This window comes from Hyaena hyaena, unplaced genomic scaffold (assembly GCF_003009895.1).
Source record: "Hyaena hyaena isolate Hyena2069 unplaced genomic scaffold, ASM300989v1 scaffold_76, whole genome shotgun sequence".
Taxonomy (NCBI): domain Eukaryota; kingdom Metazoa; phylum Chordata; class Mammalia; order Carnivora; family Hyaenidae; genus Hyaena; species Hyaena hyaena.
The window spans coordinates 438,376-461,252 of NW_024080709.1; the positions used below are offsets into that span (position 1 = coordinate 438,376).

General features: G+C 53.7%; 2 protein-coding genes across 7 annotated transcripts in view; one reads left to right on the plus strand and one right to left on the minus strand.

Annotated features, from left to right (window-relative positions):
• The window catches only part of ABCC6 (ATP binding cassette subfamily C member 6), a 49,319-nt gene extending 41,756 nt beyond the window's left edge, over window positions 1-7,563 (plus strand). For 2 of the 5 annotated variants that reach the window (XM_039233611.1, XM_039233612.1), the window contains 7 exons: window positions 217-343; window positions 1,047-1,148; window positions 1,920-2,066; window positions 3,859-4,017; window positions 4,095-4,261; window positions 6,506-6,700; window positions 7,036-7,563. In XM_039233611.1, coding sequence (XP_039089542.1) covers window positions 217-343; window positions 1,047-1,148; window positions 1,920-2,066; window positions 3,859-4,017; window positions 4,095-4,261; window positions 6,506-6,700; window positions 7,036-7,144 — 1,006 coding nt within the window. In that variant the 3' untranslated portion in view covers window positions 7,145-7,563. Of the gene's footprint in view, window positions 1-216; window positions 344-1,046; window positions 1,149-1,919; window positions 2,067-3,858; window positions 4,018-4,094; window positions 4,262-6,109; window positions 6,223-6,505; window positions 6,701-7,035 lie in introns of those variants that run through there. The other 3 variants (XM_039233614.1, XM_039233615.1, XM_039233613.1) reach the window with 3 other exon arrangements.
• A 5,332-nt stretch (window positions 7,564-12,895) lies between these two features.
• ABCC1 (ATP binding cassette subfamily C member 1) overlaps window positions 12,896-22,877 on the minus strand; it is a 136,577-nt gene continuing 126,595 nt past the window's right edge. For both annotated transcript variants that reach the window (XM_039233600.1, XM_039233599.1), the window contains exons 25-31: window positions 21,641-21,767; window positions 20,985-21,086; window positions 18,753-18,899; window positions 17,070-17,228; window positions 16,288-16,454; window positions 15,044-15,238; window positions 12,896-14,505 (exon numbers count right to left, since the gene is read on the minus strand). In XM_039233600.1, the coding sequence (XP_039089531.1) occupies window positions 14,397-14,505; window positions 15,044-15,238; window positions 16,288-16,454; window positions 17,070-17,228; window positions 18,753-18,899; window positions 20,985-21,086; window positions 21,641-21,767 (1,006 nt within the window). In that variant the 3' untranslated portion in view covers window positions 12,896-14,396. The remainder of the gene's footprint in view (window positions 14,506-15,043; window positions 15,239-16,287; window positions 16,455-17,069; window positions 17,229-18,752; window positions 18,900-20,984; window positions 21,087-21,640; window positions 21,768-22,877) is intronic.

A 22,877-nucleotide genomic window follows, 5' to 3' on the forward strand; every position in this document is an offset into this window, starting at 1 on the left:
GCTAAGACAGAAAGGCATCGACTTCCCCATCCACTGAGCTTGGGTGGGGCCTGGGGTGTGGAGGAGACCATTGCCGGGACCCCTGTGGGACTCAAGTTGGTACAATGACCAGTTCTTGTGCCCAGAGTAACGAGTCCTGCAAATGAGCCCCCCACCCCTCCCACCCCCACCCCCCCCACCGCCAACCCTGATCCTATTACCTGCCTCCCCTTGCAGGTGGCTGGCTACGAACCTGGAGCTCCTGGGGAACGTGCTGGTGTTGGCGGCCGCCACGTGTGCTGTGCTGAGCAAGGCCCACCTGAGCGCCGGCCTTGTGGGCTTCTCTGTTTCCGCCGCCCTCCAGGTACCCCTTTCCCCCAAGACAGATAGAACTCAGCTAGTAGGACCTCAAGGACCCAAGTCCAAACTACCAACCAGTGAGGAAAATATAGAAGGGACCTCGGCAAGAGTCTTCCCTTGCAGAGCCTCAGTGTGCTCATCTGAGAAATGAGGCAGTAATCTCTTCACTTCAGACATTGTAAAGCCTAGTTGAGATAAGGTACATAGAGTCCATTTCCAGTGTATTGCTAAATTTTGTTAACTATTAATAACAATATGTAATGTCGGGTCATGATATCTATAAAGGAAGAAAGATACATGTAAGTAGCATTTTTTTTTTATGAATTGTTCTAACAGCTTTATAAATATTAAGTCATTTAATTCTGCCCACAACCACATCGGGGATACTATTATTATCTTCATTTTACATTGAGGCAAAATGATGGGAAATCAGGAGAGAGAAACTCTCAGAATGGAAGTCCGTGGGCCTGGGTCCTGCTGGGTGTCCTTAGGAGGGCCGCACACCCTCTCTGGTCCTATCTTCCCACCTATATCCGGATGGGTTGGACAAGCTCCTTTACTCTGCATACTCCAGTTCTACTGAAGGAAAGTCCTGCTGGCTGTAGTCAAATCCCATCCCCTTGTCTGTCCCAAGTCCTGCCTCCCCCTCCCTCCCAGCCCCTGCCCCAGGGTGGCTGATGCAAGCCTGAGGTGTCTTCCCCCACCAGGTGACCCAGACACTGCAGTGGGCCGTTCGCAGCTGGACAGACCTGGAGAGCAGCATCGTGTCGGTAGAGCGGATGAAGGACTATGTCAAGACGCCCAAGGAGGTGATGGGTGGAAGATGGGGACGGGGGTGTGGACCCAGCTCTACATCTGCTATGGGCTTTAGAGCCCCCACATGGAGGCGGCAATCATGGTTAAGAGTGCGGGGGCTGGAGCCAGGGGAAAGCTTGGTTCCTTCGCTTCTTTGCTTGGGCAAAGCAGGTCATTGTTCTGAGTGGGAAGGGGCCGTAAGTAGCAGCAACGCCATAGCAGTAGAATAGCAACACGACAGCCACATTACGGAGACATCACAGCAAGACTGCAGTAGCAGGAGCGTGGCATGGCAAGGCGACAGTGGGGTGTACTGCGAGGGTCAAATAGATCCCGCGAGAAAGGACTTGGTGTCGGGCACACTGTACACGTCCACTGCTCTTACTGGCCCCATTTCACCTCAAGGGGACGGAGGACCTCTTCAAGGTCACAGGAAGAGCAAACGGCAGCTAATGACCCCCTACTGCACAATCTTGCCCTCCTCACATAGACCAAGGAGAGAATATTATTCTACCCCTTGTAGAGGAAGAGAGAATATTATTTGACAATTGATAGTGGCTAAGAAGAAGGATGAAAATCGAGTAGCCAATACCATCGCTATTTTTATAACTCAGATATCATTTATTTCTAGCTCTGCTATGTTCCAATGTCCCCAACAATTCTGTAAAATAGCTATAAATAACGCCCATTTTACAGAAGAGGCGTTGAAGCTCAAAGAGGTGGCCCATTCTGTGAGACCCCTTAGAGAGAGGCTCCTCTGACCCTGTGCCCCCTTGCTGTCCCAGGCCCCCTGGCGGCTACCCACCTGTGCAGATCTGTCCCCCTGGCCTCAAGGGGGGCAGATCGAGTTCCGGAACTTTGGGCTGAGATACGGACCTGAGCTCCCACTGGCCGTTCGGGGTGTGTCCTTCAAGATCCATGCCGGAGAGAAGGTGAGCGGCTCTCCCACACCTTCCTCCTCGTGGAGGCCAGGCCTGGGGTGGGCATCGCCCAGGGTCGAGGCCCTGAGCATCAAATGCTTCCTCCATACTCGACTTCAGTGTGAAGTCCCTGAGGCCCACCACAGCCTAACCAAACTTACCATCTTCCCCAGACCTGCCGCCATCTTGGTGAAACCCACCACCCACCCACCTTGGCGTCCTGGCTAAGGAGGCGTCTCCCTGACCGCCTTCTTTCTCTTTGTCTCTGACGTGAGCGCTGGGGCAGAGGGCTGACTGTCCCACATACCTTCTCTGGTCTGCACGGGCTCCGTTCCTGGCTTTGCCACGGCTGACCCTGGGCAGGTCACTTCATGTCTTGATCTCAGTTTTTCCATCTGTAAAGTGGAAATTAACCACGTCAGTCTCACAGAGCTCTGGTAAAGTTTCACTGAGCTAATACATGTAAACTGCTTGGAACAGTGCCTGGCACATAACAAGGGCTACAGAAACGTTTACCAGTGCTTTCATTATCACGTGCATTTTTACTCTGACAACGACCCTGTGAAGAAGTGCTAGTATGGTGCCATTTGACAGATGCTTAGTCCTGTGGACTCCCTACCCACTTGCATTTCCTTCCTGCCTTCCCCTACACTGCTCCAGGCCCCCACTGGAGCCCCCAGCCTCCCATTTAACCACCTCTAGTCTGTTTTCCTGTGATCTTTATTCAGGCATGACATTCCCCTGCTTGAGACCTTCCACCTGTACCCAGCTTCCCTTAAAGCCCAGACTCCTGAGCTTGGCATTCAAGGCCCTGCCCACGTCTTCATGCACTGCCCTGCCAGGGCTTAGCCAACACTTGTGGAGCATTGCCTCACGGGGCCAGGTGGGCACATAGTGCTGCCCTCTGGAGGGGGGGGGTACCTGGAATCTTCCCCCTCCCCAAACTCCTACTCATCCTTCAAGATTCCACTTAAGTATCGCCTCCACCATGAAGCCTTCTCAGATTACCCCACCAATCCCTATCCCAGGTAGCTTCAAGTACAGAGTTTGATTATAGAGGCGGCTTTTTCATCACACTGTATTCAAATGAAGTTGGCTCAGGTGCACTATTTCCAAGGGCAGACCCTGAGCCCTGTGGAGCAAGGGCTCCATTTCTGTATTCCTGGTGCCTCGAAGAGTCGCCTGTCGTACAGTGGGTGACACGATTCATTTACTTCTTTATTTTAATGTTTATTTATATTTGAGAGAGAGAGCATGGAGGAAGGGCAGAAAGAGAGGGGAACAGAGGGTCTGAAGCAGGCTCTGCGCTGACACCAGCGAGCCCGGTGCGGGGCTCAAACTCACGAACCATGAGATCATAACCTGAGCCAAAGTCGGACGCTTAACCGACTGAGCCACGCAGATGCCCCATGATTCATTCACTTCTGTAACAAATAGTAGTATAGAACCTCCAGCCAGTGGTGGACATTGAGAACGCAGAGTAAAGGCTGAGGATGGATGGGGGGCGGGAACAACGATGGGCAGATGGAGGGAAGGACAGAAAAACGGGGGGCTGGGGGGGGAGATGAGTCACGATGAGGAGAAGACAGAGAGCTACGTACAAAAGAAGGGTGGATGGAACAGGACGGACATACGGAAAGGTGGACGGATGGATGGATGCTCGAAGGATAATGGATAGATGGGTGTGTATCTCAGATGCAGGGGAAACACGGCGCAGAGACGTGCGGGGACCCTCCGGGCCGTGGCCTGCCTGCTGCTGGGCAGACCCGGTCGGAACGAGCCTCGCCCTCCCTTCCCCTGGCAGGTGGGCATCATAGGCAGGACGGGGGCCGGGAAGTCCTCCCTGGCCGGTGGCCTCCTGCGGCTCCTGGAGGCGGCCGAGGGTGGGATTTGGATCGACGGGGTCCCCGTCACCCACGTGGGGCTGCACACGCTGCGGTCCCGGATCACGGTCATCCCCCAGGTGAGGCCTGGGGCTCAGGGGGGCAGAGGCGGGAGGCACGGGGGGCGCCGCTCTGACCCGCTGCCCCCTCCTCCCAGGACCCCACCCTGTTCCCCGGCTCCCTTCGGATGAACCTCGACATGCTGCAGGAGCACACGGACCAAGCCATCTGGGAAGCCTTGGAGACGGTGCAGCTCAGAGCCTTGGTGGCCGGCCTGCCGGGCCAGCTGCAGCAGGAGTGCACAGGCCCCGGGTACAGCCTGAGGTGCGCTGGCCCCGCCACGCCCAGGAGCGGGAGGCGCTGCGGGCAGAGGCGGGCGTGGCCAGGGCTCCTGTCCCCAGGGAGATGTGCCCTGGAAACCCGCCTCCCCCCCGGGGCTATCAGCTTCATTCTGTTAATACGCCCAGTGTGAGTCCCGTCCCTTATCAGCAACTCCAGACACCACACGGTCTCTGAATGTCGTTTCTTTTTCCTAAATCCAGTTCCTAAATTTATGTGGGTGACAAAACCAGACCTTTAAATGACACAGGCTACTTATAGTCTATGTATCCCACTCGGCATCTATTTTGCTACAGAAGCATTGTGTTTGTTGTTGGGCACTATTTCCACTCCCACTGTGGGTTCTGAGTAACATGTGGTATGTGTTTCTTTTTAAAGAAATTTTAGGGGCGCCCGGGTGCCTCAGTGGTTGAGCATCTGACTCGGTTTCAGCTCAGGTCATGATTCCAGGGTCATGGGATTGAGCCCTGAATCAAGCTCCACGATGAGATGTAGCTCTTGCTTAAGATTCTCTCTCTCCCCTACTCTCTGACCCTCCCCCACTTACGCTCTTGCTCTCTCTTAAAAAAAAAAATTTTTTTTAATTGTGGTAAAATATGCCTAACATAAAATTTAGCATCTTAACCATTTTTTTTCAGTGTACAATTCATAGTGTACATTCACATCATTATGCAACCCATTTCCAGAACTTTTCCATCTTGCAAAACTGAAACCCTATACCCATTAAAAAACAATTCTAGGGGCAACTGGGTGGCTCAGTCGGTCGAGCATCCAACTTCCACTCAGGCCACTATCTCACGGTTCATGAGTTCAAGCCCCGTGTCAGACTCCCTGCTGTCACTTCAGAGCCTGCATGGGAGCTCCTTCTGCCCCTCTCTCTGTGCCCCTCCCTTGCTCACACTCTCTCTCAAAAATAAAATAAACATTAAAAAGAATTCTATTTTCCCCTGCACACAGCCTCTAGCAACCACTGTTCTGCTTCCTGTTTCTATGACTTTGACTACTCTGGGGACCTCATTTAAGTGGACTATGACAGTACTTGCCTTTTGTGACTGGCTTCTTTGACTCAACATAATGTCCTCAGGGTTCATCAATATTGCAGCAGTTACCAGAATTTCCTTCCTTTGAAGGCTGAATAATATTCCATTGTGTAGATAGAGCACATGTTTCTTGCCCGTTCATTCACTGATGGACACTTAGGACATTCTGGACATTGTGAAGAAGACGTTCTGGATTCTAAAACCCATCTGCCCCCAAAGGCGTTAGGGTAAGGGGCTGTGGGCGGCAATAGCATCCACACACTAGAGAAGTAGCGTAGCTTTGTGGCTAAGAGTTTAGACACACTTCAAATCCTGCCTACCCCAGTCAGCAGCGCCAGGACCGTGGGCAAGTCCATCTGTGCCTTACTTGCCTCATCTGTAAAATCAGAATTATAGCTAGTATCTCCTTCCTGCTCGGGGATTGAGTTCTACGTGTTAAGTTGCAGACACAGTGCCTGGATATAGGGAAGAATAGTTTTTCACTGTAAACCTCAGAGAGGCCCTCTCAACGAATCTCATTTTGCAGAAGTGGCCTATGAGGCTTGAAACTTGCCCCGGGGTCACCCAGCTCGCCAGTGGCGTGGCCATAGTGGGCCCTGGTTCTCCAGAGATGCTGCTGGGAGGCTCCACTGTGAGAAGGAAAGCCGTCCCAGACAGCCTTGCGGCTCCAGGATCAGGGCTTCACAGACTGTGACCTTGAGCTTCAACTTCCCCATCTGTAATTAGAGTCAGAGAAGCTCCCGTGTGCTAGGGGCTGACTCTGTGACAAGCACACTGTTGGGCACTTTTATAGGCTTATTTGGTCCCCACACCCTAAGCCACAAGACTCTACAGTAACTACCTTTGTGGTCACCGTGAGAAATGAGTCCTGATACGCATAAGCACATGGGGTATGTCTGGTACAAGGTAAAGAGCACAGAGTAGAAATGGAAATAGCCATTTCACCTGGGGGGGGGGGAGGGGGAATTGAGGCACGGGAGGATGAATGTGTCACCTAGAGTCGCCCTGCTCAGAAAATGGCAGGAAGGGGATTCCTATCAGCTCTGTGGACTGGGGACCCTCACGAAGGAGTATGCCTACCTGCCCCACTAACTTCTGCAGCCGTCGGGGATACCTTTGTGGGCAGGCCCTGCAAGTCCCGAGATGCAGGTAAAGAAGCACCGGGCCTGACTGTCTTGCTCCTTCCCAGCGTGGGCCAGAAGCAGCTCCTGTGTTTGGCGCGTGCCCTTCTCCGGAAAACCCAGATCCTCATCCTGGATGAGGCCACCGCCGCCGTGGACCCGGGGACGGAGCTCCAGATGCAGGCCGCCCTCAGGAGCTGGTTTGCCCAGTGCACCGTGCTGGTCATTGCCCACCGCCTGCAGTCTGTGATGGACTGCTCCAGGTAATACCCCCCTGCTCCAGGTAAGCACCCCCCCCGCCCCCGCAGCGGGCCCTCTTCCCACCCCACCCCCACGGTAGCAGAAGGCATTGGGATTTAGAGCTGGAAGGACACTGGAATGGATTATCACATGCCCACTATACAGGTGGCAAAACATGCCCAGAAGGGAGGAGATGAGCCCAAAGACACATGCCCAGCAGATGCTTCCAAACTGGCTGTCGGGGTCGGGAAACCGCTTGGGAGGCCAGACCTGACCGGAGCAGACTGCTGGGCTTTCAGTGGTGCAGCTCTCAGGCTGACTGGCTGGTAAGGGCTCCCCGTTTCCCTCTCTCCTGCAGGGTGCTGGTCATGGACAAGGGCCAGGTGGCAGAGAGTGGCAGCCCGGCCCAGCTGCTGGCCCAGAAGGGCCTGTTTTACAGGCTGGCACAGGAGTCAGGCCTAGTCTGAGCCCTCCACCCTCGCCTCACCAACCGCAAGAGCCTGCTGTGCCCTGGAGGTGCAAGTGACATCAGTGGCCCCTCCGTGTTGGATCCAGACCCCTCCAATCTCTGGGAGGAAAACGGCAGAGAAAGTGGCCGCTCATCATAGACCCAGGAGGACACGGCAACACCCAGGTTGGCCTGATGAGGGCCCATCCAGCCCTGTCCACCCTGGAGCTCAAGTCAAAGGCGGCTCCCCGTGCTGGCTGCCCACTGGCCTCACCTGAGGACCTCAAAACCTGCACGTGCCCGGGCTCGGCCACAGACCAGACATCAGCATCCCTGGGGCTGGAGGGCTGGGACAGTGTGTGTGTGCCTTTTACAAGCCACCCCCCTAATTTCGAGATAGTTGTAGAGTGACGAGCAATTACAAGAATCCAGAAAGTTCCTGTGTAGCATTACTGTTTCCTCCAATAGTAACAACTTGAAAAACAATACTATAATAGCATAACCAGGATATCGACAGTGGTACAATCAGGCCACAGATCTTCAGATTTCCGGCTTTTACTTGGATTCGTGTGCTTGTGACGGGGGTGTGTGTGCACACTCATGCATGCGTTTCTGTGTAGGCTCCTGCACCCACCACCCCAGTTGGGACACTGAACCTTCGCATTATCACAAGGACCCCTGAGGCTTTTGTAACCATACCCACCTCCCTCCACCACAACCGCTCATGTGTTCTCCATTTTGGTACATATTTTCATTTTAAATCTACTTATTTAGAGAGAAAGACAGCATAAACAGGGGAGGGACACAGAGAGAGAGGGAGAGAGAGAGAATCCCAAGCAGGCTCTGCACCACCAGCACAGAGCCCGACGCGGGGCTCAAACACATGAACCACAAGATCATGACCTGAGGAGAAACCAAGAGTCAGACACTTAACTGACCGAGCCAGCCAGGCGCCCCCTGGGACATGTTTCCAAATGGGACGCCCCCTCCATATGATTCCAGAGCATTCCCTGCCCCTTGCTGCTCCTCCACCCTCAGAGATGAGCCCCAAGAGCGTCTTATTTGAACCAACGCACAAGCCACAACCCACACCAAGAATGGCCCCCCTGGGAACAATCAAGTGCACAGTGCACATTCACCTCCAAAGATAGGACTCGCGGAGCCGGGCCCCCCCAGTGGGCCCCCACTGAGAGCCTCACCTCACTGCACACCCCCTCCATTTGTTGAAGACCAAGTTCCAGCTCTTGGTGGGGGGTATGGGGGGACAGTCCCAGCATCAGAGCAGCCTCAGGCCTGGGCAGGGACGGTCCGCTGCTCGCTTTGGTGAAGGGGAGTCACCGCATGCCGCACTGCTCGGGCCAGTTTCCCACGGCGCTTGGAAATCGGACACGGGCTCCTAAAGCTGGCTTCCGGCACTAGGAAAGGGGGGCTAGAGTCTAAAATAGCCCAACCTGAGGTCCCACGGGCATATAGCTGTGAAGGGCAGAAAGGAGTAAATGCCTGGATCAGAGCTTGATGCCAGCCCCAGTGTTCTTCAGTGAGCTCATGGCGTCGCTGGGGGTGACATGAACACGGGGCTGAGCAGGGCACAGAGTACGCACCCACTGACATTCGCTATTATTATCAACACTGCTCTGTTTGAGGACCTCCGTGGGGTAAAGAGTATCCACACCAGGATCTTTTTAGGCACGTCATTATTTTTTTATGTTTATTTATTCGGAGAGAGAGAGCTGGGGAGGGACAGAGGGGTGGGAGAGAATCTTAAGCAGGATACACGCTCAGCGTAGAGCCCGATGTGGGGCTCGATACCACGACCCTGAGATCATGACCTGAGCCCAAATTAAGAGTCAGACGCCAGGCGCCCCTTAACCACGTCACTGCTGCCAGGTGGGCTGATGAGTCTGTGCTGTGCACTGTCGGATGGATGTTCAGCATCTCTGGCCTCTATTTACTAGATGCCAGTAGTGCTGTCACCTCCAGTTGTGACAAAAATGTCTCTAGACGCTGCCAAATGTCCCCTGGTGGACCAATCACCGGCTGAGAGGCACTGGGCTCACCCGGCCCAGGGCCCAGCCACGGATACGTGGACAGTGGCTGTGTTGGTGTGTCAAGAGGGGCCTGTGGACACCCACCTGCTTGCTGGGACTTTCGGCTGGTCCATCCGACATAGGGTTTTCAGCCCGGAGTAAACTAAATCTAGACCTAATGACAGCTCCTATGTCCCTTTGCCAAGGGGTGGCCAGAAGCTCATTTTGTCTGATCCCTCCAGCCCCGAGTCCTACCCACAAAGGGCCCGCCCCACCATCACTAGCACCTGCCAGCCCCGTTTTATAAATGAGTAGACTGAGCTCAGTGAGCTCACGTGACCTGCCAGTGTCACCCAGCTCGTGAGTGGCCGAGTGGGGCTCTGCCCCTGGGTCTGTTCCCCACCACAGCCCAGGACGCGGCGCGGGGGACGTCTGCCCAACTCCGAAGCCCAGGAAGGGACCAGACGCAGCACCTGCCATTTTTCCACTTGGAGCAGAGCCACCTGACATCCGGGCAGAGCGACCGCAGGCAGAAGTGGCAGCAGCTGTGTTTGGCAAATTCACTCAGGGTCATTCGAGGGCCACCACAGCCTCTTCCCTGGGGGGAGGCGGTTTGCCAGCGAGCGGAGTGTGCGCCAACAAGGCGGTTGTTGGACCCACACCACGGCTTCTCGGAGACCAGCCTGCGGGGCCACCCAGGCCATCCCCCTGCCACAGGCTTCAGGGGTGGGGGACCCAGATGCAGGCAAAGCCACATACAGACGTGTGGTCAGTACCAGTCTCAGCACGTCCCCTATCCTCACCTGTGTGCCCTCCCATCACCGCAAACGCTTACCAAGCCCGATGCCTGCCATGGCCTTTCTGGGAATCCTTACAATGGGACCATCACCTTACTAGGATGCTTTGATGAGGCCCCTTTTACAGATGAGAAAATGGAGACAGAGCATAAGGAGGGATGTGAACCCAGGTGGCCTGGCCTCAGAGCTCACGTGCTAACCACTGGGCCACAGTGCCTCTCACACCCTTTGTTAGTGCTAAAACCTCAGCTTGCTACTAGTTGAATTTCACTCTGGTATCCCACCAGAAGTGAAGGAAAGAGCTTTTCTTCTTCTTCTTCTTCTTCTTCTTTTTTGTTTATTTTGAGACAGAGAGAGCGAGAGAGCGAGAGCGAGCGAGCGAGAGAGAGAGAGAGAGAGAGAGCATGAGTGGGGGAGGGGCAGAGAAAGACGGAGACAGAATCCCAAGCAGGCTCCATGCTGTCAGCACAGAGCCCGACTCAGGGCTCAAACTCATGAACTGTGAGATTATGACCTGAGCAGAGATCAAGAGTTGAATGCTTAACCCCCTGAGCCACCCAGGTGCCCCAGGGCTCCCCTTTCCTTCTTGAGGCAAAGGATTTGTTCATGCGTGTTCACCGTGCCTCCCAGCACCTGGCTGGTACGGAGCACGCGAGAGTGTTCAGTAAGCAACAAGTATATGATGGGATGGATGGACGGACGGACAAAGGACTGAATCCTACATCACAATGTAGGATGGGGTCTTGAGGGCCAGATATGGTGCTGGGTGCTTTACCTGGATCTCTTTCCATCCTCACACTCGCCTGGCCAGGTGGACACAATGATCCCAGCTGTAGCAGGGAAGAAACCACAGCTCCTGGAAGGCAAGTTCTAGAGTCCCCGATGACAGTACAGAGGGCTGGGACCTGGATCAGAGAACCCAGTCACCTGGGCGCATGCTACATGCTGGTGGTGGGCCATTCATCCATTCGTCAAGGAATAAACAGCTCGACCCTGCTGTCGCGGAGCTGCTACCGTAACACACACAGGGCACCAGCAAGAGGGACGAGCCCAGCTGGGCCTGCACCCTGCACACCGGAAGGCCAGCAGCGCCCGGCCTGTGGCTGGAGGGCCCGTGAGGTGGCCAGAGAGGAGCTGCGGGCAGAGGCCATGGGCAGCCACGTTGTGAGGGTGTCCGGCTGCCGAGATGGGGACCACAGGCGGGTCGTGATGTGTCTTGTCACAGGCTCACTGCGGGGAGGGGGTGGCCAGGGCAGGAGCCGGGAGACCCCGAGGTGGTGGCTGTCACAGGAACACGAGGGACGGACCAGCGCGGTGGCAACGGGAGGGAAGAGAAGTGGTCTGACTGGGAACATTTTTCTGGAACGAGCCGCAGAACTGACATGGGGGTGAGAGAATGAACGGTGGGTAACAGCTCGATGCTGGGGGGCACCACGCCGATTCCCCGCTCCCCTCTGGCCCGGGGGTCCCCTCCCGTGTGAGCGAGGCTACGCACTGAGCCCAGGGCCTGGCACACAGCAGGCGCCCCCGTCTCCCCCCACATTGGGAAAGTGCTTACCTGGACAATACCTGGGCCAGCAGGTGCCCTTGCCCCCACCCTCGTGCTTCTGGCTCCACCTTCCTCAGGGTTAATGCTGCTTGCGGCCTCCTCTCCGTAAAGCAGAGTGAGCTGTGACCCAGGCCCAAGACCCTCCGGAGTCTCAGAGGTCCCACCGCGCACCCCGGTAGGCACACACCAGGCTGCACGCTCGGGGACCTGTTTAGGACCTGGGTTGTAGCTTTAGCAACTCAGGGTCAGGCTCTGCAGACAACACACCTCCCACTTCAAACTGACCCCCCCTCACCTGGCACGGCCAAATACCTTCTAATAGTAACACGGTGATGGGAGCCCGGTACTGAGCACTCACACGCAGTCCCTAATGCAACCAAGTGCAAGCAGTCGTGGGACAGCAATGCCAGATGGCAGAGCCCAGAAGCTCCCTTCTGCACATGTACTCGGTGCGTGGGTTCAGGGTACAGCAGAAATATCCCGCTCCCCAAATGCAGGCAACTCTTCACTATCGAGACTCGCCAACTCAAACTCAGAGACCTAACAGGCCAGCCTCGCTCTCGCACTATCCAAAGCTCAGAAGCCATGTGAATGAGGTATCGCGGGGAGAGGTACTGCTCTTCCTTATGCACCCCTGCACTTCCCAGCTTCCTTTGTGGTGTGGCTGGGGCCATATGACTTGACTCTTGCAAACAGGCTGAGTGGAGCTGACCTGTGCAGCTTCTGGTTTGGGACACTTCGGGATGGGTGTGCATCTCCCCACTCCCCTCCCCCGCTGTGGTCTCTGGAAGCCAGTCCCCAGGAGGTGAGGTCATGAGCCCACAAGAGCCTGGATCGCTAAGTTGCTGCATGGAAGGCAGGGACCCTAGAGAGATCACCCGATGCTCATCAAAAAAACACCTGAGTGAGAAACAAACCCTTGCGGTCATTTCCTAAGACTTCAGGGCTAATTTGCTACTGCAGCACAGCCTGGCCTGGCCTAATACAAAGGGGTTTTCCAGCGTCATTTTGGCCACACAGGACTTTCACCCTCCTTGTGTCTTGGAAACACCAGGGCTGTGCATCGCTGCTCGTCTCCCCAGTCCCAGGCGGGTACGATCAGCCCCATCTTATAGATGAGGCTGCTGAGGCACAGAGACCAAGGGCCACACAGCCAGCAAACTGCAAGGCTGGGATTCAAGTCTGGGCGCTGTCCACTTTGCCATGCTGACGCCCCACTCAACCCCACCTGATTCTTAACCTCTAAGGTCCCATTTTTAAACAAGAGCTCCCACCGGAGATGACAGGTTTGCCAAAGAGAAAGAACAGAGGCAGACGAGAGGGTACCCCGTCCTGACTCCTGAAGGACATGGCTGAACCCTTCGCTAACGCCCCAAAGAACACAGAACGACTGTTGATTAAGAAACAAAATATTTTTTTTTACTGCAAATTATTTGCAAATGTTCATATTTCCAGTGTAAGGTCATTAGAAAAAGATCCCCAAGAAAAACTTGGTTTCTCTAATGTGAAAGAATGGCATAACTTACAGAAAAAAATAAATATGTATTTCCACCTAAAAGAAAGATGCTTCTCTGAGTATGAAGTCAGCAACGTAATTCTTAGCAAGTATGAATCTCAGAGTAGCAGTGACCTTCTTCTGCTTTTTGGGGGTCGCACTGTGCTCTCTGAGAGCTCTAAACAGGACAGGCCTTGGGGGACTGTGCTTCTCTGTTTTCTTCCAGGAACACACGGACCAGCTGCCAAATGCCGGCCGACGTGGCCACTCCCTGGGAAGGCTGCTCAACTAACCCTTCTGCCCAAAAAATTAAAGTCTTGAGACTATTTTTCTCCCTGGAGCAGCACTTGGGAAAAAGAAGAAAAAGAAAAGAAAAAGCAGTCACTGATATTCGTGAATGGGTCCTTCCTGGAAGAGACTCAGTAATGAAATGTCAAGTTCTCCACACTGCCACCTGCAAGCTAACCTGATGCCAAGGGCGAGAAAAGAAATCTAAATATGCAGAGGGGGAATCAACGGGGGTCTTGTAAGTACCAACGGGTTGTACTTGGGAGGTACCTGGTGCTCTTGACCTTGACTGCTTCATAACCATTGGCAGATCTTCTCCCTCAGGGACTACAGAAGTAGAGCCATTCTAGCAATGGGTAGAAAGAGGGAAGACGGAGAGCGAGAGGCCAGGCCAGGGAGTCAGCGCTGAGATGACCTCCGGGCCCAGACAGCCCAGAGTCCTGCTGAGTCCTGTCAGTGACAAGTCCATGGACGTGACCCTGGGGTGTGACGTGTGTCCTGGAAGACCACATGGTTGGCGAGAGGCGCGTCCTTGGCCCTCAAGGTAATGGTCAAGGGTGAGGATGACCTTCCCAGGCCCCTCACCTCCCACCTGCAGTCCCAAGGAGACAAAGCATTCTGGGAGGAGCCAGACAAGGAGGGACGTCATAGGTGCCACGGGCAGCTGTTGGGGGCCGGGGAGCTTCCCGAAGACAGACTCCACAGACTTCGGCTAGAGAGATCTGAGGCAGTTGGCTGCATTTGGTCACTAGCATATTTTACGAACCCAATTTCTCTGGCTATCTGGCCACCGGAACCTCTAACAAAGCACCAAGAGCACGAGGGTGCACTCCCGGGGGCGTGAGAACGTGTGTGCGTCACGGAGGGCAGCGGAGGCGAGGCTGGGAGTGTCTGGGGGCCGCGTCTCCTGGTCTCTCCCGCTTCTTCGTGGCCAGTTCCAGGCTGGGGGCCAGATGGTGGCTGCTTTGCGTGTGTTTTCATTTTTTGGTTTTTTTACTTTTTTCATTTTTTTGGTTTCTGTAGACAGGAGGCTCGTGTTCCCTGGAAAAGTGCCTCATCCCCGGCCACCACCGTGTCGGCCCTACGATTCCGACCAGGCGCACCAGCTCCAGGGCTCACACCAGGCCAGCGTCTTTGGCCATGCTGTAGAAGAGGCCTCTCTGCTGCAGGAGATCTGAGGGGCGGCCACACTCCAGGACTTCCCCGTTGTCCAGGACGATCACCCTGCAAGAGGTGGGACACAGACATGAGGGACAGGGAGACGGTTGCCACCCTGGGCCCCCAAGAGCCACCTGAACAACTCCCTGCTTCGGGTCGGGCCCCCAAGAGCCATGTCAGGACCGGTGCAGGAGCCTTCCACCTGGCCGCCCGTCCTCAATCCCCCCCCGCACGCCCCCACCCATCGACGTGCAAGCCCTGTGATGCTCATACTCAATACTGGCTCTCGCTGCTTAGATTTCCTTCCCGGAGCAATTTGCTTTTGTTTGTTGCTGCGTTTACTGTCTATATCCATACCCGCCCCCAACTACCCTATCAGGCCCCTCAGGCAGGCTCCTCCTCTGACAGCTCCTTGCTGAGTCCCCAGCACCTGGAACAGGACCAAGCATGTGGCAGGCACTTCACACGTGTGTGTGGACTGACTGAATAACGGAATGATAACAGAAATACCCAGTGCCAGGAGCGGGGGGGTCACTAGACGCAGACGGCACTGTCAGAACGCGCAAAGCCCGGGGCCGAGGGCCTTCTGCGCCAGCGGCGTCACCTGTTGTAGTCCATGATGGTGTTGAGCCGGTGAGCGATGGTCAGGACAGTGCAGTTGTCAAACTGCGTCCGGATGGTAGACTGAATGAGGTCATCGGTTTCGAGGTCCACGGCCGCCGTGGCCTCATCCAAGACCAGGATCTTCGTCTTCCTCAGCAGAGCCCGGGCCAGGCACACCAGCTGGCGCTGCCCAACGCTTGACCAGGAGGAAAAGACCAGGAGACAGTGTCATCACCAGCCCTGACCCTGAGCTCAGGCCTGAGCTGGGAGAGGAGAGCAGAGACACCTGGCGATGCTGAGACCAGGGAAGCCCGGCCACTCCCCGCTCCAACACCCGCCCTTGGTGACATCGGCACATTCTCGCTGTTGACCTGGAACCGGGCTGGGGATCATTTTCAACACAGGTTCAGAGTGGATCCAAAACACCTGACCAGTGCAGCACGGGCGGTGTGACATAGCACAACGGCCCCACGTCCCTGCCTCCCGCAGGACCCTCCCGGCTGACTCCAGACCCAACTGCATGTCTTGCTTTGATCAAGGGGATGCCGGCAAACATAAGGCCAGCAGAGGAAACGTGCTGGGAATGCACACCAGGGTTTGCTCACTCTTGCACCTCTGCTGTCACCATGACAACGGCCATGGACAACGGCCTGACTGCCCCAAGGGACCCCCGGCCACAGGAGTGAGCCGCGAGGAGCAGAGCCCCCTGGCTGGTCACCCCAAGTATGGGAGCAGTCACGGCCACTGCTCAGCACACCAGAGGCTTGGCGGCTGGCTCTCCCAGCGACGGACAAGCGAGCCAGGCACTGACTAGTAACACGGGCAGGACTGCGGGTCCCTGCTGTGCCAGACGTTAATACTTAAGCTGCTGGGTCATGGGTGGATCCTGGGACAGAGGCCAAGGCAGCTGGGCTGGTGAACGGGGACTCAGAAGGCTCAGAAAAGTGCTATCTACCGGCTGATGGAGAAGCTTGTTTCTTCAACAGTTTGACAAGTGACAGTCACTCTTAATTGAATAAATCTGGTGGAAGAAAGGAACCATATTGGCTGTTCCAGATATACCTCATGGTAAAATGAGTTTGGACTGAAACCCATTTCACAGATATTGAAACTGAGGCTCCGAGAGTTTAAGAGAAATTGGCCTGTCTGTGGCAGAGCCGGGATTCAAACCCAGGTCTGACACAGATGCATCAGGACAGAGGCGGAGTCAAGGAGACCTGATCGGGGCCATGCATGGCTGCCTACCTCAGGTTCTCCCCGCCTTCTGCACACTCGTGGTTCAGCTTATCGGGCAGGGCTGACACAAAGTCCTTGAGGTGAGCCAGCTCCAGGGACGTCCAGACTTCCTCATCGGAGTACTGGCTGAACGGGTCCAGGTTCATGCGCAGGGAACCCGAAAACAAAACAGGGTCCTGTTCAGGGAGAGGACGGAGGATGGCACGTGAGGCTCACGACACATCAGGTAGGGGTGGGGCAAAGGGGGGACGTGAAAACTTCCGGCCGGGGCTGTTCAAGATGGGGTTTCAGGGCTCCTTGGAATGGTCCTTTCTGGGGATGTTAATAACGGGGGGAAACAGTCTGGAAAATCTTGGGTTACGTGAAGTAAAATAGGTTTCTTGTTGTAAGACAACCTTCCAGAAGGGAGAGGCAGCCTGGTCATAAAGTGCCATGGATTCCTCCCTGGACCCTGCCCCCATAGGAGACTCTTAGAAGAAATTTTAGGGAAAAAAATGCAACAAGTCAACGCATTAGGGAATCACCACCTACAGAAATCAATCTAGAAAATTCAGATTCCTCTCGTGGTTCTTGAGGGGCTTATTCTTGTTCTAACTGGTCAGCAGGAGTGAAGAAATGATACCTGGTTAATTCCCACTGCTGTTTACAGGCTAAGAGGAGATTCAGTGGCAAAGAAACAGTATAATTTCCGTGAAAATAATACAGTAGGGATACATTTAAGTTTGTCCTGAAAAGAGACACACATAGCTCTCAGGGTGCCCCCCCCATGCCCTCAGTGCCCCAGACCCCACCTGCGGGATGATGGTGATCTTGAAGCGCAGGTCATGCAGGCCAATCTTGGCGATATTGATGTCATCAATAATGATCTCTCCCTCAGCAGACTCATTGATCCGAAACAACCCCAGGGTCAGGGATGACTTCCCAGCTCCCGTCCTCCCGACGATGCCAACCTGTGGGGTAGGAAGGGCCCAGGGTAAGGCGGGAATGCTGATATCTGGAAGTTACCTTCTGCTTTCCCCATGGGGCCCCATTTCAGGGATCTGCCCTATAGCAGTTCAGTCATCTGGTCAACCCAATGTCCACCCAGCCCTCCCCGTCGGCAACTTCCCAGGGACACTCCTTCGGGGGCTGTGTGGCCAAAGATAAAGAAGGACCTCCTTCTCAGGGCGCCTGGGTGGCTCAGTCCATTAAGCATCTGACTTTGACTCATGCCATGATCTTGCAGATGAGGAGTTTGGGCTGTGCACTGAGCTCTCCGCTGTCAGCGCAGTGCCTGCTTTGGATGTCTGTCCCCCACCCCTCTGCCCCTCCCCAGCTCATTCTCTCTCAAAATAAATAAAACTTAAAAAAAAAAAAAAAAAGGACCTCCTTCTCTTTCTCAGCTCTTTTTATAAGTTAAAACTGTAATCACTTCTTTCGATAAGTTAGTACAGATCTCCAAAGAGACAGGACTTAGGCAGAAGGGGTTTTCCATAAAGCCCCGTCATTTTCAACTCTTGATAATATTGATAATCAGGTATTTCCCCCTACTGTTTTTTAGTCCTTTGATGGTGAGTTTCCCATCCCAAGCTTCTGAAATATCTCAAAGATTCGAGCAGGTCCCCTGCCACCTCCTCCCCTCCAGCTCAGCTGCATGAGCAAATAGAGGTTACAGACAGGACCGGTCTTCCTGTTCAGTGGCCAATGATTGACATTCCTGACATCCAATTACAACTCTTGCCTTCTTATTTGGGCTCTTGAAAGGCGGGCTTCCTCCAGCCTCTAATGAAAATGTCACAGAGTCTCAGGATACAACATAAACCATGAAGCCTCAGGGAGAACACCACCCACTCTATTCTTCCCCTTGTCCTAAGTAAGAGAAATGATTTCACAGGAACAAAACATTCCGAGCCTCGAGGTAGGAATGGTTTAACAAATACACATGTTTAGAGATGAAAGAAACACTGTCCTCTGGGAGGTGACCAGGAAGACCCTTAGTCTGATTCCTGAGGAGGGTCTAAGGGCAAGGACGTCTTCCAGGAGCAGCTTGGGACCAGGGGTACATTCAACTCCTGACACCCTCACATGGCCATCGAGCTACCCCTCCTAGTGACGACGGCATCTTCCTGTTGTAGACCTGGCAAGAAGGCCGGCAGGGGGCAGTGAGGCACACAGGTGAGAGGGGGAGGGGCAGAGTGAGCTGGGAAGCTCTCGTCTGGTCTAGAAAATGCCAGGCAGGGAGTACAAGCCCAGTGTTGCTACACGTTCCGATCTTTCAAGAAAAGCCGGAAAGGGGCTTCTATAGAAAACATGCCAGATTTCTCAATGTTTGCAACATACTCAGATTTTTTTTTTTCAAAACGCACAAGTGGGCCTCATTTGGCCCAAGCAAGGCCTTCCTCCCACGCAAGGCCACCCCGCCCCACGGTGCAGGGAAATGACGCACCGGTTTCACCTGCCCCACTGTGAACGGATGGGGGAACAAGCGCACCCACCTTCTCCCCTCCATCGATGGTGATGTTAATGTGCCTGAGAACCAAGTCCAGGTTTTCTCGGTAACGCAGGCCGTAGTCTCGGAATTCTACTCGGCCCACCTGAGGCCAGGCGCTGGGCGGAGACATCTCCGGGATTCGCCAGGGAGCCTGTGATCAGGGTGGGGGTGGCGGTAAGGGATCTTAGGTCAGTCTCATGTGCCCCAAGGCTGTCGGGACAGGTTCTTCCGTTGTTCGCGGCTGTCCCCCCGGACCCCCAGCACACAGCAGGGACTCCGTGAATATTTATGCACTGTACCAATAAGTGAGTGGTCCCCTCTGGTCAGATGCCTTCTATATCTGGACAGCGACTGTGACAGCAACAGCTAATGCTTAAAGATCACGGTCACATGACCTCACTTAATCCTCCCTACAATCCCATGAGTGGGTTCCTTTCGTTACCCTCCCGTTTACACATGATGAAACTGAAACACAGAGAGGGTAAGTAACTTGCCCAGGGTGACACAGCCCCTATTTCTGAAGAGCTTCTTGAGTTCAGTTCAGCGTTTCCTGAGCTCTACAACTGGACGTGCCCTGGGCCAGGCTGGAAGCTACCTTTGGGGGAGCTGAGGAACAGAGGGGACGCAAAGAGAGAACTCTCATCCTTCCTCGCCCAGCAGCGTGTTATATTAGTTGTCTTTACAACAGCATAGTCTCCTCCTACGACCTTATGTATGCAACGAAGGGGATACGCTGTAAGAACACGGAGGCACCAGAGACAGGTGGGTGGGACTTTCTAACTGTGGAAACATACTCTATGTAAACACATAAATATATGTTTTTAGTAGTGCTGAGACCCTGGGTGATCTTGACATTCTTTTGTATTTTTCAAGTATGTTCTTATTTGAAAAATAAAAAAAAATAATTAAAAGAAGTAAAAAGAAAATTTTTTCAAACAAATTTAATTTTGGGGCACCTGGGTGGCTCAGTTGGTTAAGGGTCGGACTCGGGTTTCAGCTCAGGTCATGATCTCCCAGTTTGGGAGATTGAGCCCCATGTTGGGCTCTGAGCTGGCAGTACACAGCCCGCTTGGGGTTTTCTCTCCCTCTCTCTCTGTCCCTCCCCTAACTCAGGCTCGGTTTCTCGCTCTCTCAAAACAAATAAGTAAACATCAAAAAATTTTTAAAAATGGGGCGCCTGGGTGGCTTAGTCAGTTAAGCATCCGACTTTCGCTTAGGTCATGATCTCACGCAGTTCGCGGGTTGGAGCCCCACGTCGGGCTCTGTGCTGACTGCCAGCTCTGAGCCTGGAGCCTGTTTCGGAGTCTGTGTCTCCCTCTCTCTCTGACCCTCCCCTGCTCACGCTGTCTCTCTCTCTCCTAGAAATAAGTAAAAATATTTAAAAAAAGTTTTTTAATGTAATTTCATACTTCATGCACGGTGAACTGCAGGGCATGTGAATCAGGTCTTAAAAACTGTAACAAAATAAATTCAACGTTAACTGGGAAAACGCCTGGTGTAATACACTCTTAATTCCACAGGGGGCGCTCACGCCATTCTGAATAATGCTCTCCCATGAAAGTGGGACGTGGTTCACCTGGGTCAGAGCCTTAAGCATGGGGTATTTTCTTGGGAGGCTGTGTGCCAAAGGCCATGTAACTTCGAGCAAAGTAACTTAACTCTTTAACTCTGTCTCTTAGTTTCCGCACCTGTAAAGTGGGGATCGTGACAGAACGTGAGCTCCGAGGCCACATAAAGATTATACGAATAACTCTACCTGCTCTTACTGGTGGTGGGGATGTCCAGGCACCACTGCCATCACTGTGACCACTGCCGACGCCAGCGGTGGTGGTGGGCAGACAGAACACGGCGCTTTCTAGGGGCAATGTGGCACTGAAGTCCTGCTTGGGTCCTCCTCGGACCACATGTGACGTGGATCAGCCACCGCCCCTCCCCAGGCTACTCTTTCCAATGGGGACTTGGGTCAAATAACTTCAGGGGTCCCCAAACTCTGCTCATGATTTTTACAACAACCACGTACGGACTCTCTTGTTAGTGACTGTCAGTGCTCTGACTCAGCTCACTGGTACTTAATTTTTAAACTTGAAGACGAAACTAGTCTCATTTTGCGTGACCCAAGTCCCCCATACAGATACGTAACAAAGAACAGAGACGATTTTTGCAGAATAGCGTCTGTTGAGGGCACACAGGTCACGCTGAAGGGGTCAGGTGAGGTTAGGCCTGGGGCCTGCTTTACCTCCTTCTCCGTTTCCGAATACTCCTTCAGCCTCTCCACGGCCACGATGTTAGTCTCCAACTCGGACGACATGCGAACCAGCCAGTTCAAGTACGTGGTGACCTGTGCGTGGAAGAGTCACAAGGAGTTTCTGTGGTTAGCAGGGGCTGCTTTATCTTAAGCAAGTAATTACGAATTACGAAACTTTTTAGGTACGAAAGGTACTAAAGATAGCAGCCTCACGTACCGCCATCACCGGATAGCCAGGCTGCACTTCTGAGGCAAGCACATTTCAAAAGAATCCCTGGGCCACACAAGCAATCAGAAAGGGCATCAGAAAATACTTCGAACTGGATGGTAATAAGGGAAAGTCCAATGTAGCCAAATTTGGGCAGTGTGGCTAAAGCCGGGATGAGATAAAAGTGGCAGAGGGATAAGCATTTTTCCTGTGGCTGGAGGCATCTTCTTGGCTCATCAAAGGCTTTCCCTGACTAACAGGGGAGTCCCAGCCCCGCATCTCATTTCCCTCGGGCACCGGCGGGTCCCTGGGCTTCTGGAACGCCACTTGGCCCCTCACCTGTCCCTCGGCTCCTGCGGGGGGGTGGGTCAAAGCAAAGGCCCCAGCACCTGACAAGCATTGAGAGGATGAGGAAACGCAGCTGGGCGCCCATGCTTACCTGCAGCGAGTAGGACACGGAGAGCCCCACGAGGCCGGCACTGAGACTGTGCCTGGAGATCACGGCAAACAGGGAGGCGAACAGGACAATGCAGTTGCCTACACACTCCAGCCGCACGGCCAGCCACCTGCTCGCAGACATACAGGCGGACGGACAGACACACACACCTGGAGTCAGCTTTTCAGAGATGTGGCTCTGGCTCAAGTCGGGGGTTGGGGGGAGGCACTTAGCTAATGGAGATCCCTCCCTGGGACTTCCCGAGAGAGGCCTTCTCTGTCCTCCCACAGGGGAAGGAGAGCCAAAGGGACACGGTCTCACTAATCCCTCGTTAATCTCGCAACCCCGGGGGACTGAAACGGAGTTCTCTAGAAGCAGACTTCCTAGGAAACTAAAGCGTGCCTTTTTAGGAACCAACTTTTTTTTTTCTCACTAAAACCTTTATAATATATACATGTAGACCCATCTTGAAAAAGAGGTCCAGGAAAATTCCTAATACTAAAAAGTCATCAACTCCAAGAGGCAGCACTGATTTAAAAATAACCTTTCCTTGGCAGGAGAACGGGGAAGGGAGAGAAAGAAATGAAATACTATTTTCAATGTAGCTGTAATGTTCCTAGATCATTCTCCTTTTAGAAATGTTAAAAATGTATTATTTTACCTCTTAAAGGATAAGCAGATATTATTGGTTTAAAGCGAACTTACGTAACCTATCTCCTAGCACTAGGACTATTAGCGATTTAAGGTATAAAAGCATTTTAGGGAAATGGTGTTGTTGATCTTTTGTCCACTACAGGCCTTAAGATTCACATGACGGGGGGCGCCTGGGTGGTTCAGTGAGTTGAGCATCCGACTTCAGCTCAGGTCATGATCTCTCAGTCTATGGGCTGAGGCCCCTCATTGGGCTCTGTGCCGACAGCTCAGAGCCTGGAGCCTGCTTCAGATTCTGTGTCTCCCTCTCTCTCTCTGCCCCTCCATTGCTTATGTGCTGTCTCTCTCTCTCCAAAAAATAAATAGACGGATCAATGTTTAAAAAAAGAAAAATTTATTTTTATTAAAAAAAAATTTTAACGTTTATTTCTTTTTGAGAGACAGAGTGAGACAGAGCATGCTCAGGGGAGGGGCAGAGAGAGAATGGGGACACAGAATCCGAAGATCTGAAGCAGGCTCCAGGCTCTGAGCTGTCAGCAAAGAGCCTGATGAGGGGCTTGAACTCCTGGATCACAAGATCGTGACCCAA